This window comes from Macrobrachium rosenbergii, chromosome 9, assembly GCF_040412425.1.
Source record: "Macrobrachium rosenbergii isolate ZJJX-2024 chromosome 9, ASM4041242v1, whole genome shotgun sequence".
NCBI classification, from domain to species: domain Eukaryota; kingdom Metazoa; phylum Arthropoda; class Malacostraca; order Decapoda; family Palaemonidae; genus Macrobrachium; species Macrobrachium rosenbergii.
Genome location: NC_089749.1, coordinates 29,246,172 through 29,262,038, shown reverse-complemented (window position 1 = coordinate 29,262,038; position 15,867 = coordinate 29,246,172). Strand labels below are relative to the sequence as shown.

The 15,867-nt window shown below is 38.4% G+C and overlaps 1 protein-coding gene across 9 annotated transcripts in view; it reads left to right on the top strand.

The window, feature by feature from the left end:
* The window catches only part of LOC136841650 (protein arginine N-methyltransferase 6-like), a 142,588-nt gene extending 137,096 nt beyond the window's left edge, over nt 1–5,492 (top strand). For all 9 annotated transcript variants that reach the window (XM_067108783.1, XM_067108780.1, XM_067108782.1 and 6 more), the window contains one exon: nt 2,562–5,492. In XM_067108783.1, the coding sequence (XP_066964884.1) occupies nt 2,562–2,986 (425 nt within the window). In that variant the 3' untranslated portion in view covers nt 2,987–5,492. The remainder of the gene's footprint in view (nt 1–2,561) is intronic.
* The last annotated feature ends 10,375 nt before the right edge of the window (nt 5,493–15,867 follow it).

Here is a 15,867-nt window from a genome sequence, read left to right as displayed (position 1 = left end):
TGGATAAAGCTCCCCTTAAGAACTTAACTTTCAAAACACTTCTTCATTTAGCTTGTCCTGCAGCAAAGTGAGGTTCAAGTCTGCCTTGCAAGGCGTTGTTCAGGACACATGTCCTTTTTTCTCTCTCTCTCTCTCTCCCATTGTTTAAGGCTAAAAACAGTGTCAAAACAAACACCTTCCCAGGTTTGTAACAGTGCCTAATTTAACTGCTTTAGTAGGCAATGAAGAAGTTCTGCTATGTCCAGGATTTATCTAGAAAAACTTAATCCTTGAAGGGGAGGAGTTCAAAATTTATTCTGTGGTGTTAAAAGGCCAAACACTCTTATCTCAAGAATGTTATGCCATTTTTCTACATTTCTTAATCAAGTCAGCACACAGACAAATCCAGAAAGTTTGCCATTGTTTGAAAGGAAAACCTCACACTGGCTGTGCTATAAGTGTCTTAATTTTCTCAAAAGCCTTTTGGTAGCGAATATTGTCAGGAGAGCTTATTTGATGTGGAACTCAGTTTTACCTTGCTCGGTTTGCAAGACATCAAATTTTGTATGAGAAATATAAAGCCCTTAGTCCTGTCATTATGGGTACAATTTTCTTTTAAACCAAAAATGAGAGTCTTCTTTCTCATCTTTAGGTCAGTAAATCCTGGTGCTGAGTTTGGAGAGCATGAAGGTACACGTTAGTGTATAGGAGCATACCTTCATAACTGAAGGTAGTCTTTGTCTGTAGTTCTGGACTGTCTGTTGTGGGCTTTTGACTCTGGCACAGGAGTCACTAGTACTCAGTGAGATAGTCTTTTTTCCCTGTAAGGATCCTCTGACAAGTCTCACTACAAGGACCTTATGCCATTCTGTGGATCCCCATCTGACATCAGTACTTGCTAACAAGGGTTACACAACAGACAGAAATGTTTAGGAGCTTTTTCCCTTTTAGATAGCTTTTAGTTTGCTTAGCTGAGCAGTTGTTTCTCTGGTTCCACTAACCCACCATCCTTAGTCAGTGTGGTAGTCAGCTAAATTTAACAGTAGGTAAGATTTATCCCTAATAATGAAAATTTTATGATAAAATTTATTATTTGGATACCTACTGTTAAAGTGGAAACACACCCCGCTTCCCCATGTCTCAGCCGGTGGTCTAGAAGAATTTTGACAAGAATGTAAACATACTAACACCACCTAGTGGAAAACAGGTGATGACAGACAGTCCATCTGGGTCAGCCAACCATTAATCTGTGATTTACTTGGAATGCAGATCACACCTAATGACCCGAAGATGTAAGCTAGCTGACAGTAGGTTAGTATCCAAATAATTTTATCATAAAAATTTTCATAATTTTTATAAGCATTTTCTTCTGACTTATAGCATGTTTATGAAAAAAAAATTTATCTAGAGTTTAAATATGAGATGTGTGCATACCTATGTATTCTCAGTTTGTAGTGGTAAACAGCAAGATCATCTTATGGAAAACAGTGGAAATAAAATAAAAGAACTCTCAGTTGTTTGGGTTAAAATGCATCGAAAATCAATAACCAAAATCATTTTAAAACCACTTTTTTCTGCACAAATAGCTGTATATATGTAGAAGTTTTTGAAAGGAATTAATGGGTTTGGGGAGGTGGGTCATCAGCTGATGAAAAAGAATAATTGGCTGTTCCGTAAATGCAGCATTATTTAGTGAAAATGGAACTTGCCAAAATGTGGGATATATTGTCTCAATAGGAAACTTTATCACTGTACAGTGCTATATGTTAAAGGCTAACTGCAATGCTGGATGCCTACATTAGCTTTGTTAGACATGCGAATGAGCTCTCAGAATGGAACTCTTTTGTATGTGGAGGACTTCTTTTATGCAAAAACTTGAGTTACTATACTAGACATATTATGGAATATTGGAGAAGTAATGGAAGTCTCTGATGAGGGCTCAGCATGGGCCAAGTTGCATTGTACAAGACAAGTCAGGCTAAAGAATGAATTACTAAGGAAAATGAAGGGAAAAAAGCATAGAATAAAAAATTGATAATGAAAGCAAAAAAAATTGGAAATTGGAAAAGAAATCAGTGTAGACTTGGGGTGCACTGCAGATATGGACAGTGGATTTAAGAGCTGGTCATGTGTAATGGAACTTTTATTTCAGTTGTCAAGTCGTGTGTATGTGGGTCCATTTTGTATGGATTAAGGTGATTATGATTAATGAGTTTTTATATAACAAGTTATGATTCTGATAATTTCAATAAGGGAATCCCCGGGTTACAGCATTCCGACTTTACAGTGCTTGGCTCATGGCACCGTTAACCTGATTTTGCAGCGCTGTAAGCGCCATTTATTCTTATTACTAATGTGATGTTCCAGTTAACAGTGTTTTCCAGGTTATGGCGCACTGCCAGGAACGGAACCCCCACCGTAAACCAGAGCTTGCCTGTATTGCTTTATGCCCCAATGTTCAAGTCATGTCTAATGCTGTTTAGCTAGATTATAACTACTACATCATGGTTTAAGTGTGGGGTTCTTATCTCCCAAAAGTAGAAATGTAAACTAAAGTCAAGTCATGATTATATTTTCAACAGATGTCGTACATGTCCACATGGTGTCACAAGAAGATATTGTGAGCTTACCTACTCCAGTTTGTGATTTGGATCTTATGAGAGTAACCCCAGAGGACATACGTTGTATCTCTCATAACTTCAACTTGGCAAGTATGGGTTCACGAAGATTAAATAGTATGGTTTTGTGGTTTGATGTATGGTTTCCGGGAGGTCTCAAATTATCAACTTCTCCTCATAATGAAGATACTCATTGGCAAAACACAGTTCTTCCTTTAACCACAGCTACTGTTAAACAAGACACTCCAGTATGCGGTGTGATAAATATTACGCAAGACTTGTCAAACCATAGGTTTTTAAATGTAGATTTGAAATATAGAGTTGACAGTGGAGAAGAAATTATACGAGGCTTTAAAATGGATGATAATTGTACTGACAATGACTTTTGAGTTTGGTTTGATTCTTTTTCACCGACTCTAGTGTATCATGCAACAGAAAAACAGTTGGACTGTCGTGTTTCGTGTCGGTGGAAAGGGGAGCATCAGACTTCTGGTAGATCAACTAATTTCAGTATTAAATTAGAAGTGTTAAATTCATTGCGTGAAATTCAGATATGAAAATTAGAGGTCTACTTACTCATGATGTTTATAAGTGCTTTTGTGAAATGACATGAATTTTGATGCATAATGTACTTGGGTGTAATGCTTTTATATTTAATACTAATAATATCTGCTTGCTTATACCCTGCAATATTGAGAGTAATTGAATTTAAAGCCTTAAGAATGAAAAACAGTAATATGATCTCGCTTCCAAAGATTTCTTCAGTGAAGAGTTCTGTGATCCTTACCTTTAATGCCTTTTAAAGGTAGGCCTGCATCTTATCAGCAAAGGTCTTTCATGTGGGTACAAGAGTTTTTACACTAAGGAGATTAGGAATCTCTACTGTGGACCATATTCATAAACCTTACTCTCAAGGAAGGTTATCAATAGATTTTATTAGTACAAATTGATGGCATAGTGTCATATCAATGCCTTATAATTGCCTCTTTTGAAAACTACACTTAGAACTTTCATTATGCCACTGTTCATTTTAACAGTACTGGAAACTTTTACACTAGACCAGTAGTTGGATGATCCTAAATGATTTTCCATATTTCTTGCCATATACAGTATGCCGTCCTCCTTTTTAGTACAATGTCTTTTACTTGTAGGACTGTATCTTAATGTCTTGTAATTTGAATGTTTGGATAGTTCAATGTTGTTGCCATGTGGTACTGTATAATTTTGCAAGCATGAAACATGGATAAAAGAATGTTACTTAAAGCTGTTCTTGAATATATTTTTCCTCCCCCTTAAAAAAGTCCCACAATATAATTTTATAGTTACACAAATATATCATAAGAATTTTATCTACTTTTGGCAAGTATATCTTATTAAATGGAGTACAAAATAAGTGTCACTGAACTTTGTCAGAAACCTCATTTGCCAATTTATAGTAATTTTCTTTCCCTTCTTATTGTTATTGAAGCATAGGGTAGATTTTTATATGTACAGTACTACCTGTGTGTGTAAGTCTTAGGTATTTTGCAAATGGATGTAGAGATAACTTCTTAGTTTGGAAATTGTTGAAATGCTCATAATTCAGAAAGTATGTGCAGAACATATGACAGCTATAACATTTTTTTGATAATGGTACTATTGCATTGTCACAGTAAGTCAGTGAGGTAAAGGTTTTTCATTCTGTTTGTAGAGTTCATTTTTTGATGATTTTTAATGTGAAGATAAATTTGTAGAACTTGTTGGGGCTCTAGCTGATAATCATTATAAGGTTTGAAATGTAACTTGATGTTATACACCAAAGCTTGTTTTTAGGTATGAGAAACTGGTGCTGCTCTATATTCTTATACATTTTTTAATAGTTTTGAAGAAATATTTTCATATTTGAGATTTTTCTGTTCAGACTGTTCTCCAAAGTCTAGGTTCTAGGCTTAAACTTGTAATTTTATAATGACCAGGTAAATCTTTACAGTAGTAGTATCAAGAGAAAATGATTAGTTTGAATTTGTTTTGCATTAATGTTGGGTTGAGGAATGGTCAAATCAAGGTTTTATGATGTAGGAATTGAATCCTAAGAAAATGGTAGATTTTTAGTGTAAGGTGTCTGTCATTATCTAAAAGAAAGCACTGTGCTTAGAACTGGATGAAAGTTTTTAAGCCAGTTATAATGGGTGATGGTAACAGTATAACACTAATATGGAATAAAACAAAATGTAGCCCAGATTTACCATTTATTTTGGGAATAAACAAAGTCCTGATTTGGCCATGTATTCTGGGCATCTTTTATTATTACAGTAGCACTCTTGTTAGAGATATCATCATGACCATTTGTCTAGACCAGGGTTCTTCAAACTACAGGTCGCGACCCATTACTGGGCCAAGTCCTCCAAACTGGGTCGCAGGCTCACAAAAATAAATACATAAATAAAATAAAAATTATTACGTACATGGCAGTAAGATAAATATGAATTCATACATGGATCCATCTAGTCCTAACGAATATCCGAGTCTAATCGTAATGATCAGAACTTCTGTTTTCGTGAGAGAGAGATCCAGATTTGAAACAGAACATGATTAGTTACATTTAAGTTTTAGGAGTGTGCAGAAGTCTCCTTTAGTTATATAACAGTTCATGCAACCACCCTCGTATCAAATGGATCGATTTGTTATTAGAAAGGGTGTCATTGCTACCCAGGCACCAAAGCCTTCTTGTTCAGGCGAGAAAGACAAACAGACGAACTCAATGATAGAGAAGCCTGCTATGTCTCGTACCAGTATGGGCAAGGCATCATCGCTGCCTGTGCCCTGTTCTGAGCCGTCTGCTAAGAAGAAGAAATGGCTAAGGCAATACTTTACAGTGAAGAATTCTTGAAGTATGGATTTATTAAGTATGATAAAGATAAACAAGAACCTCGGCCACAGTGTGTTAATTGCAATGAAGTTCTTGCAAATGAAAGTATGAAGCCTTCAGAATTAAAGAGGCACCTTGAATCGAAACATGTTGAACTAGTTGGAAAATCAGTAGATTTTTTCAAAGAAAAAAAGAACAATTGAATTTATCAGTGAAAATCCTTAGTAAATCAACCACTCACAATGATAAATTCCAACAGGCTTCTTATCTCTTTGCTTATCAAATAGCAAAAGAGAAAGTGCCATATACTTATGGTGAAAAATTTATCCTTCCAGCTACATTTTTAACTACAGTGCTTGATGAGAAATTAGCAGAGAAGATTAAATGTGTCCCTGTCAGTGACACAACAGTATCTCGGAGGATTAGGGATATTGCAGAAGATTTGGAATTTCAGTTGGTTTCACGCCTCCAGGCTGCTGAAGAATGTGCTATCCTGCTGGAATAAAGTACCGATATAGCTAATTGTGCAACACTCCTGGTTTATGTGAGATATCCATGGGAAGATGACTTTATGGAGGACATATTGTGCTGCTTGACCTTACCTGCACACACAACAGGGTCAGAGATCTTCCGAGTTTTGAATGACTGTGTAACTGGAAAATATAAACTGCAAGGGCGTCACTACAGATGGAGCAGCAAATATGACAGGAAAAATGGTGGTGCTGTGAGCAAGATATCAGAGGCTGCAGGTAGTTATGTAACTTGGAATCATTGTTTCATTCATCGTGAAGCTTTGGCTGCAAAAGGAATCCCTGCCAGCTTGAAAAATATTCTAAATGAAGCTGTAAAACTTGTCAATCTTATCAAAGGAAGTTCATTGAATAGCCGTTTGTTTGAACAACTTTGCTGTGAAATGGGAGCTGATCAGTCGCACTTGTCGTACCATACTGAAGTTAGGTGGCTATCCCGAGGAAGAGTTCTATCCCGAGGAAGAGTTCTAATCAGGATATATGAATTAAGGATGGAGATACATACTGTATATACCTTCTTCAAAAGAAGTCTCCAATGGCAGAGCTATTTATCAGGGATGAATGGCTTGCACAGCTATCATATTTAGCAGACATTTTCTCAGAGCTCAATGAACTTAATCTAAAACTACAAGGAAAAGAGAATGATATATTCAAACACACCGAGGAAGTACAGGCATTTAAGAAATCACTAAAGATTTGGCAAGCAAGGGTTAAAACAGACCAACCTGTTTACTACATGTTCCCCACATTTTACGACATATTGAGGAAAACCATTTAAATCAAGAATGTATGCAGAAAATAAAAAAAGATATAGACCTACACCTTCAGTCTCTGTCAGCCAGCTTTGAGCAGTATTTTCCAGAAGAAAAAACTATCCATTTAAAAGAAAAATACTGGGTAAAAGATCCGTTTGTATTTGGGAACCCAGATTCAGTTGTGGAATTGAACTTAACACCTAGTAAGGAAGAAGTTAGTCCAGCTAACTAGTAATAACTCATTAAGAATGAAGCACAAGACATCAACATTGTCTTCTTTTTGGGTAAGCCTTTCCAAGGACTAGCCCAACTTGAATAAAGAAAGTGTCATTCTCTTGCTACCTTTTACTACCACGTATATGTGTGAGGCTGGTTTCTCATTCTTAACCAAGTTAAAGTCAAAGGAAAGAAATCGCCTTGATACCACCATTGATATGCGTGTTGCCCTATCTTCCTGCAAGCCAAACTGATCCAGGATAACAACAAACAAGCAAGCCCACCCAAGTCACTAAATAGGTAAGCCTAATTGCAAATGAATGGAAATTATTCTATGATTGCATATACATACACACTATATATATATGTGTGTGTATACATATGTATATATATGTGTGTGTATGTATATATATATATATATATATATATATATATATATATATATATATCTTACATGTTTATAATTCTGATTGTAATGCCTTCTTAACATACTTATTGCATTTCAGTTTTTATCCTTGTATTTTTTATATTTCTGGTCATTTGTACAGTATTTTTCTGTATGGGTTGGAATGATGTCATAGTAAAAACTGGGTCACGCCAGAAAAAGTTTGAAGAACCCTGGTCTAGACCAACCCTTATTTTTCACTTGGCTGGGAAGTGTGAGAATTGAATCTCCAGGCAGTCTGCAGTGGTAGGCCTAATGATGATTGGGATATAGTGAACATCAATAATTAAGTAAGGGAGATCCACATTCTGGATTTGAAACCTTTGGATTTTAAATTGTGAAATTTGGCATGTAATAAAAAATACTATCTTGCAGTTTTATAACAAGTTTTTCATATGAACCAAGTAATCTTGTATGTATGTCTATATCACAGTTCTGCAGTGTCTTTAGAAGCACCAGTATTTTGTATGCCAGACAGAAGAAAAAGAAGGTATTCTTAATTACTCATCTTTTCTGCACCTTCAGTTTTGTATTAACAAAACCCTCACTTTTCTTGGGCACTGTACTAGAGGCAGTGAGATTCAAGAGCCAGGGAGAGGGCATTCGTATGATTAATGGGATTTTATGATAAAAAATTTTTGCTTTACAGTATAGTTTATTTTATCTCAGTGCCATTAATCGTAAGCCTAAATCATTGCGTACGTGGGAGGCTGAGTTGTTGAAGGTCCCAGAGTGTTGGCATACACCTATGAGGTCTAAGCTCCAGTGGCATACTCAAAGAATGTAAAGAGTCAGGAACCAATTCACCAGTATAGCAAGGCATATGTATCAGGTAATTGTCTTTCAGAACTGAGAAGAACACAACTTCAACATGAGACGTAATAACTAAAATCTTTAAAAACTAAGTTTCTTGGCAGTGCCATGATTAATGAATTCATCCCAACAAGAAACATGGTTCTCCATTGTTACCTGTATGAGCAAGTGCACATGTATGTTGAAATTTGACAGGAATGCTTAAAACAAACTCGCACTTTACTTAAATTTTTGCTCCTTCAGTTGCCACGTTATTATAAGTTTCAAGAAATTTGCCTTAGCCAAGATAAAACCAAGATCAAAAGTTTCCTCTTCCTTTGCCCTGTGGAAATGTGCTGTGCAGAGTTGTTACTGTAAAATAATTAGTCCTCCATGGGAAAAGCTGGATAGCTCTCACCTGACAGCTAGCATTCATGACCTTTATAAATGGTGGAAGGTAAGAAGGTATGGCAAAGTGTGTTGCAAAAAGGTCACAGCAACCATTCATTAGGATCTTTGGAAGGTGTTAGGAACAAAATGACAATTCGTCAGCAACCGTTTTCTGGCACGTGATTTTCCCAGGCATTGTGTGAGTCCTGCTGATTCAAGGAAAGAAGGAAGGTAGCAGTGAATAGCACTGCTCCCTAGGCCAATGTTGCTTCCACTTCATCAACTACTTGACTGGTTCTGCTGGGATCTTTGGAAGGTGTTGGGAACAAAATGACAATTTGTCAGCAACCATTTTCTGGCATGTGTAATTTTCCCAGGCATCATGTGAGTCCTGCTGATCCATCTATTAGAAGTAAACTTAAGGAAAGTATCAGTGACTAGCACTGTTCCCTAGGCCAATGTTGCTTGCACTTCATCCACTACTGGACTGGTTCTGCTGGGAATTATGGGGGTTGCAAGCTCTCCACTTTGCTGTGGGTGTGATCTTCATCCAAGGCAGGAGACTTGAAGGACTGGATACCACTGAGGATAGTGGTCCCAAAAACTCTCCATGCTGTGATTAGGGGATGCTAACAATTTCCCTGAGCCCACAGAGGTACTGAGTTTCTCATATGCCTGTGTTCAGAGCTTCTCACATGCCAACCTGAAGTAGTCAAGCAGGGGAAAATGTAAAGTTGACAAGAACAGCTCATGGATGTAGTACCTTGTGTATTCATGCTGCTAGATCCACAGAGGTGAACAGTATCAAGAAGTGTTGTAGCTTGCCATGAAACGGAAATTACGTACTAAGGGCAGGATCTTTGGATGCCAAAGAGCCATGTAGGTCATAGCATCCTACAACCAACTTAACTGTTATATCTGAAGTAGATCTTGGCACAATATCAAATTACTGTATTATATTTAATATCCCTTTTAAACCTACCAATGTTTCCATCTCTATTAATCGGTTCCTGCTTTATTTCCATTACTACTTCCATCAATTATACATAACTTTGTTGCAAGCTTTATGTTACTAGAACTGGCTATTGTCATCATCTACATGTGTCAATCTGTGTTCAGAATGAGCTAAAATTATTATCTTGCAACTTTTGTTGTGGAATACAACAATGAGGAGCCAGTGCCCTTTAGAGCCAGAAAGGGTATGGATTTTTTCCTTGTCAAAATTAAATTCTTAATGATAATGATTTTAGTGACACTACAGAATCACCCATTCAGAATCATTGCACCATGAAAGCATTGATAATGCTGGGTGATGGGATAGCTATTGTAGGTTGTGCAAGACATCCTTTTGTTTTCATTGTAAACCTGGCATGAATTTTACACTTTATTATAAAGAAATGCCCTGTACAATATTTGAAGTTTTTGGGTTAATTGTGAATGAAACCATAGTTTTGCCAAGGAGTTTTTGGAACAAAGGCCAAGAAACTTTACCTCAAAATTGTTATGCACAAAGGTGGTATGATCGATAGTGTACTTATTTTGCAGGTGCAGAGTTAAAGTTATATAATTACATACATTTTTCTGTTTTATAGCAAGTACTTTATCTGAAAAGATGTCATGTGGTTCAGAAATTCTTAAGTATTGTTGATAACAGCACAACTGTACAATCTCCAATTGTCAAAGGAGAAAATTAACAAAGATCACATCTACAGACCTTTTTAAAATTTTTATAAAGAATTATATTCCAAAATAGGAAGAATAATTTCATGGGGGAAATATATATCAAATCTTTCTAATAATGCTCCCATTCAAAAATTGTGGAAAAATTCAGGACAATAAATGGTAACCATGTTAAATCACCTAGATATGCCATATTAAAAGATGAAAAAAAACTTGATCCGAAAGAAATAAGTAATGTAAAAGAAGAAAACTTGGCAAATGTAAGTAATGATTAAAATTTGGATGAATACTTTTGCACAAAGAAAAATAGTATAGAATTAATAACAATAAATTTTGAAACAATAGAAGATATATATTATAATAGAGAATTTAATATGGAAAAGTTGGAATATGCTCTCTTGAACAGCAATTGGAACCTTTCCTTGATGAAGTTTCATCATGGTCGCTTTATTGCAGTTTCTCCGTCTTCTCTCCTACCTTTCAAGAGTTGATGGGTGGAAGAATACTGAGACTGGAGGAAGATGACTCACCATCGGAGCATCAGCCAGTCAGATGAGTTCAGCCAGTCAATTTCGGTTTGGGTATGTGTGCTTCATTGCTGTGTTATAGCTTCAAGAGCTCCTTCATCTCCCCCAACCCCCACTTTTGACGGATTTGCAGAAGTCAAGCCTTCTCCTTTATCTTTTGCTGTAGGCCACAATCATGTCTTCCCTGGATGTACCTCCTCATCTGCATGTCTGCCATCAGTGCTGCTCCTGCCCAGATCGTCTTCTTTCCCCTTCTTTCCGTTGTCCTTCAGGACATGGACGAATGTATCTTCAGTGCTAGAGTAGCTCCTAGCATACTTAGACTTCTCTTCCCTGCTTTTTTCCTTTGAGAACAATGCCTGGTTGCCATTTTTAGCGGTGCTGCCACAGTTTTCTCGACAAATAAGCTGAAGATATGTTCTCCAAAGAGGGAAGAATTTGCAGCCATGCAATGTTGAACAACCATGTTTCTTCTTCACGTTGTACAAGGAGGAAGAGAAAGGCTCTGGGTAGGCAGATGTAGCCTTGCCCTTGCTACAACGATGCACGCTGTTGTGGCGGAATTCTCACCCACAAACAACACAACACGCAACACTCACCCTTGCTGGAGATGGATAATTCCACGGTCGCCAATCACAGCAACAACCACGGTCTGGTCAAAACTTAAACCGACCCTCCACCAACAACGAACAAACAAAAAAAGAAGAGACATTTTCTTAATGCTGGTACCAAAAAAACAGACGAACTCCCCATTCACTTTCAAGGTTGGACCTCAACTGCCCAAGACTTCCCAAAACCGAAAAACTCCCGACAGACCGACAGACAGAGAGACAGCCCAAAACCAACTCCAACAACTAGGTGCACTCATTAATGACAATTACACTCTCTCTCTCTCTCTCTCTCTCAAAACATTGGGAAATGCTAAATAAAACAAATTTCTGATCCTCTATATTTCTCCCCTTTTAGCATTTCCCAACCAACACCTTTCACACCTCTTTCAAATCGCCATTGGTACCCTAGCACCCACGGATGCTCCCTAGGACAGGTCCTCTAGATCGGACAGGAATGCGGTTACAACAGCCCATCATTCTCTCCGAATCATTTACTCTTCTAGCAACATTCAAACTCACATCTTCTCCTCCATTCTCTCTCAGATTCACGCTATCTTCTTCACTATTACCACTCTCAATTTCATCCACAATCTCATCTATACCCTGTAACTGTGTTCCCAAATACCTCCCCAATTCTTCAACTAACCCATCCCATTATATCATTGACCTTTCCAATTCTTGCAACGATTCATTCATGCTTTCAATCACTGCAGGTGTCTAGATGATTGAGTGTCTTACTCTTACACTTTCGCTCACCTCCAAATAGATCACTTACCCCTCTCACGTTCAGTCAACTCAGTTATATCAAACCCATATATGCTATATGTTCTATCCATACCATCCCATTCATCCATCAATGCTGTTATCACTCATTTCCACTTTGGCACTCACACCTATCACACAACATTATGACCATTCAGTTTACTTATGTTCTTCCCTTTCTTACGTTTTCTACCATACTTATCAAAACAAATTGCTGATCCTCATGCAACAACCCCTCACATACATGCATCACACTACCAGTCATCCTGGAGGATCCACCCATTTGAACCCCTTCACACTCAGTTTCCCCAGTGTCACAGTCACCCTCTTTCGTATACATACAGTTGATACATGCCCTTTGTATTTATCATTAGCACACAAACTTGAGGTCTGAACACATTCTCGCATAATGCCCATTCTTACCCAGTTGCCTCATATTACATTCCTGGGCCCCTACAACCATTAGCAATATGACCCACCTGTCCCAACTGGATGGAGGATAACCCCTATCTTTCGTACACTCCTTACCAAATGTCCTTGTTTTTAGCCCACACCAAACACGCTCCCAAAGCCCACCTACACTCATTCTTTGTATGTCCTTCCTTTCCACATCTAAAAATACTTTGAAAATTTGTCATTTTAAGGAGTACAAATCGACCTTCCTTTGTAATCACTACTATCCTAACCTGTCCAACCCGTTATGTTCCCTACAAACCCACCATTCATCCTCACTGGCACCTCCACATTACTTGCTCTTACACTCCTATCTATTACACTATCGCCATTCTCATTGGGCCCCTCAACACTGCATCCCTAAAGCTTCCAAATTCTGGTACTCTCTCATCTACCCCAGCCCTTTTACTTACACTTTGCTCTCTTTTATAACCCTGTCAAGCTCATAATCTTCTACAATTTCCAAAATTTCTCCTGGCCTTTCATTGTCCACCTTTTCTTCTCCTTCCTTCCTTTGTCAAGTTCACAAATTTCTAACTCCATCTGGCATTTCCACAAATAACAACTTATTGTACTAACTCTTACATTCATCTATCCCATCATCCCCAAACTTCTTCCCTAGTGAACGTCTCCAGCCTACTGTATACAGTGACAAGGTTTCCCCAGCTTTCATTCTTGGCCATCAAATTCATTCTTCCTCTTATACTAATCACAAGTTTAACGCCACAAATTGTTTAATTCAACTAGTCTAGCTTTCACCTTGTCATAACTCAACCCCCACACTATGTGATAACCCTATTTCTATCAAGTGAGAAAAAACCAGTCAAATACCCTCCTTTCTCAGAAACAACACTCTCTTACTTTCCCCATACTTATCCTGACAAAACCTTTCATACTCCCTAAAAGAAATCATGCACATCCCTACTTCCATACTAATACTTTTGATAAAACAAGCTCATTTTTGCTCACATACATAGCCTTTCTCACTTCTTTCTCACTTTCGCTCTGTCCTAATGTAAAACCACTCTTCCGAAACAAAGAGTCCACTTCTGCACTTACATTCATCTTAAAGAACTCTTCTTCCCCCTTTTTATCCACTTTATCCACTCACCTCCATCCACCTCACTATCACTACTGCCTTCACCCTCTCCAAAACTTTCCTGCCTTTCCACTTGAAATGTACCCTTCTTACCAGTTTCCTTTCCCTTTCCCTTCTTCCCTTTTATTTCCCTGACTTATCTTAATTTCCTCTGTTCCTTCCCCTTGCTTTTCATTCCCCTTTTGCTTGTCCCTGCCTATCTCATAATGTTTCTTTATGTTACATTCATTGATTTCCCATATCACTTTCAAACCACTCGCATTTCCATTCACTTCTTCCTCCTTTTGATTTTCTCTCTTGCCACTTCACACAATTCCAGAGAACCTGCCTTGGATAGCCCCTTCTCCAAAAACACCCTTTTCATACCTTTCATCATTTCTTCCACAAACAGCACCTTGTCTCCAACTTTTATCCATCCTCTCTTCCATTCTCTCTTCTGAAAGAGTTTCATCTCCCTTTCATTTCTTCTTTATAACTAACTAACAAGCATTCCCCATCTCCTCAACAACTGACTCCTCAATCTCTCATTCTCACCCTCAACCATGTTTTCTCCTCTCAACCTCACCAGTTCTCTTCCATCCTTCTCTTCAGTCACACTTCCAGCCACTTCTCATTGCAGCTCTTTGTCCTCCCTACTTCCAAATTTATGTTTTTACCTCATTCTCACCACAAACAACACAACACGCCAACATGATCTTCGATTGCTGGAGATGGATAAGGTCCACGGTCGCCAATATTAATCACACAACTGTTATAAACAAAACTTAAACCGACCCTCCACCAACAACGAACAAAAAAAAAAAAAGAAGAGACATGAACCATTAATGCTGGTTTTTGTTTGGAAAAACAGACGAACTCCCTGTTCACTTTCAAGGTTGGACCTCAACTTTCAAGACTTCCCCAAAAACTCAAAAACTCCCGACAGACAGAGCCTCTTTATGTGTCTTTCCAACAACCACTTTTAGTATCAATTTTTTTTTTTTCTGAGATACTGTTGCCTTTCTCCTCCTCTCCACTTTTCTCTCTCTCTCTCTCTCTTCTTGTCCTCTCTCTCTCAAAAACGTTGAAATGCTAAATAAAAACAAATTTTGATCCCTCTATACTGTGACTTTTTGACAGCCAATGGCCATATCACATTGAGAGCACCACTTCTCGTCCATTCAGCGAAGTTAAGCAACATTGGGTCTGGTCAGTGCTTGGATGGGTGACTGCTTGTGAACATCAAATGCTGCTGGCGTCTGTTTTCTTGGGCTTACGACTTTCCATCGTTCTGCCTGGTTCACCAGGTGATCAACAGTGTATGAGCATTCCATTTCTAAGGACCCTAAAGGCCACCAAGTACCCAAAGGCCTTTTGCATTACCACTTAAGGACTTCACCTCCAAACTAGGTGCCGAAAACTCATTAGTTCCGGCTCGGCCAAGGAGTGGTGTCCAGGAGCACTATTTCTATTGACTTTTTATGTAATGATCAAATGGGTGTACTCCACGGCTGATGTGGTGGACAGCATGTTCCAGGCGAGATTTCATAAGGTCAGGGGCATTGGTATGCCCCTAGCATACAGGAAGAACCTGTCGGACAGGTACTAAGGACAGGAATGCGGTTACAACAGCCCACATTCGCCTCCTTTTACCTTCAGGACATTGCCCATAGATACTCACTCATTTACCTTGAGTTCTGTGGTGGCTACTCAATGGTCATGTAGCTCACCCAGCTCTTGAGGACAGGTGGCATCTTGCCTGAGGTGTACGGCTGCAAAAGGGGGGTGTGTGGGCGACTGGCCTCCTACCTTCTCTTTTATATCCTTTAAGGACAATTAGCAAGCTGTCACATGCCAGACGGGCATACATGCAGGTGTCCTAGATGATTGAGTATCTTGTCTATAATCTAGCTCCTTTTGGATTAATAGATGCACCTCCTACCCTCTCTCTAGTAAGGGGAGAGAGGGACTGACAATGAACAAGCCTATCTTCGAATCAATGATGTTACATTCCATTTATTCAAAAGGCCCAGAAGTCTGGCAGTTGAACATCACACATGTCCAGCAGATCAGAGGCATGGGTCTCCTTCCTTTGCTCTTACATGACCAGGAAAGAGCCCCAAGGTGAGGCAAACTACCAGTCAGTTGAGAGATTTGCTCAAAATCCCCCCACCAAGAAGTAG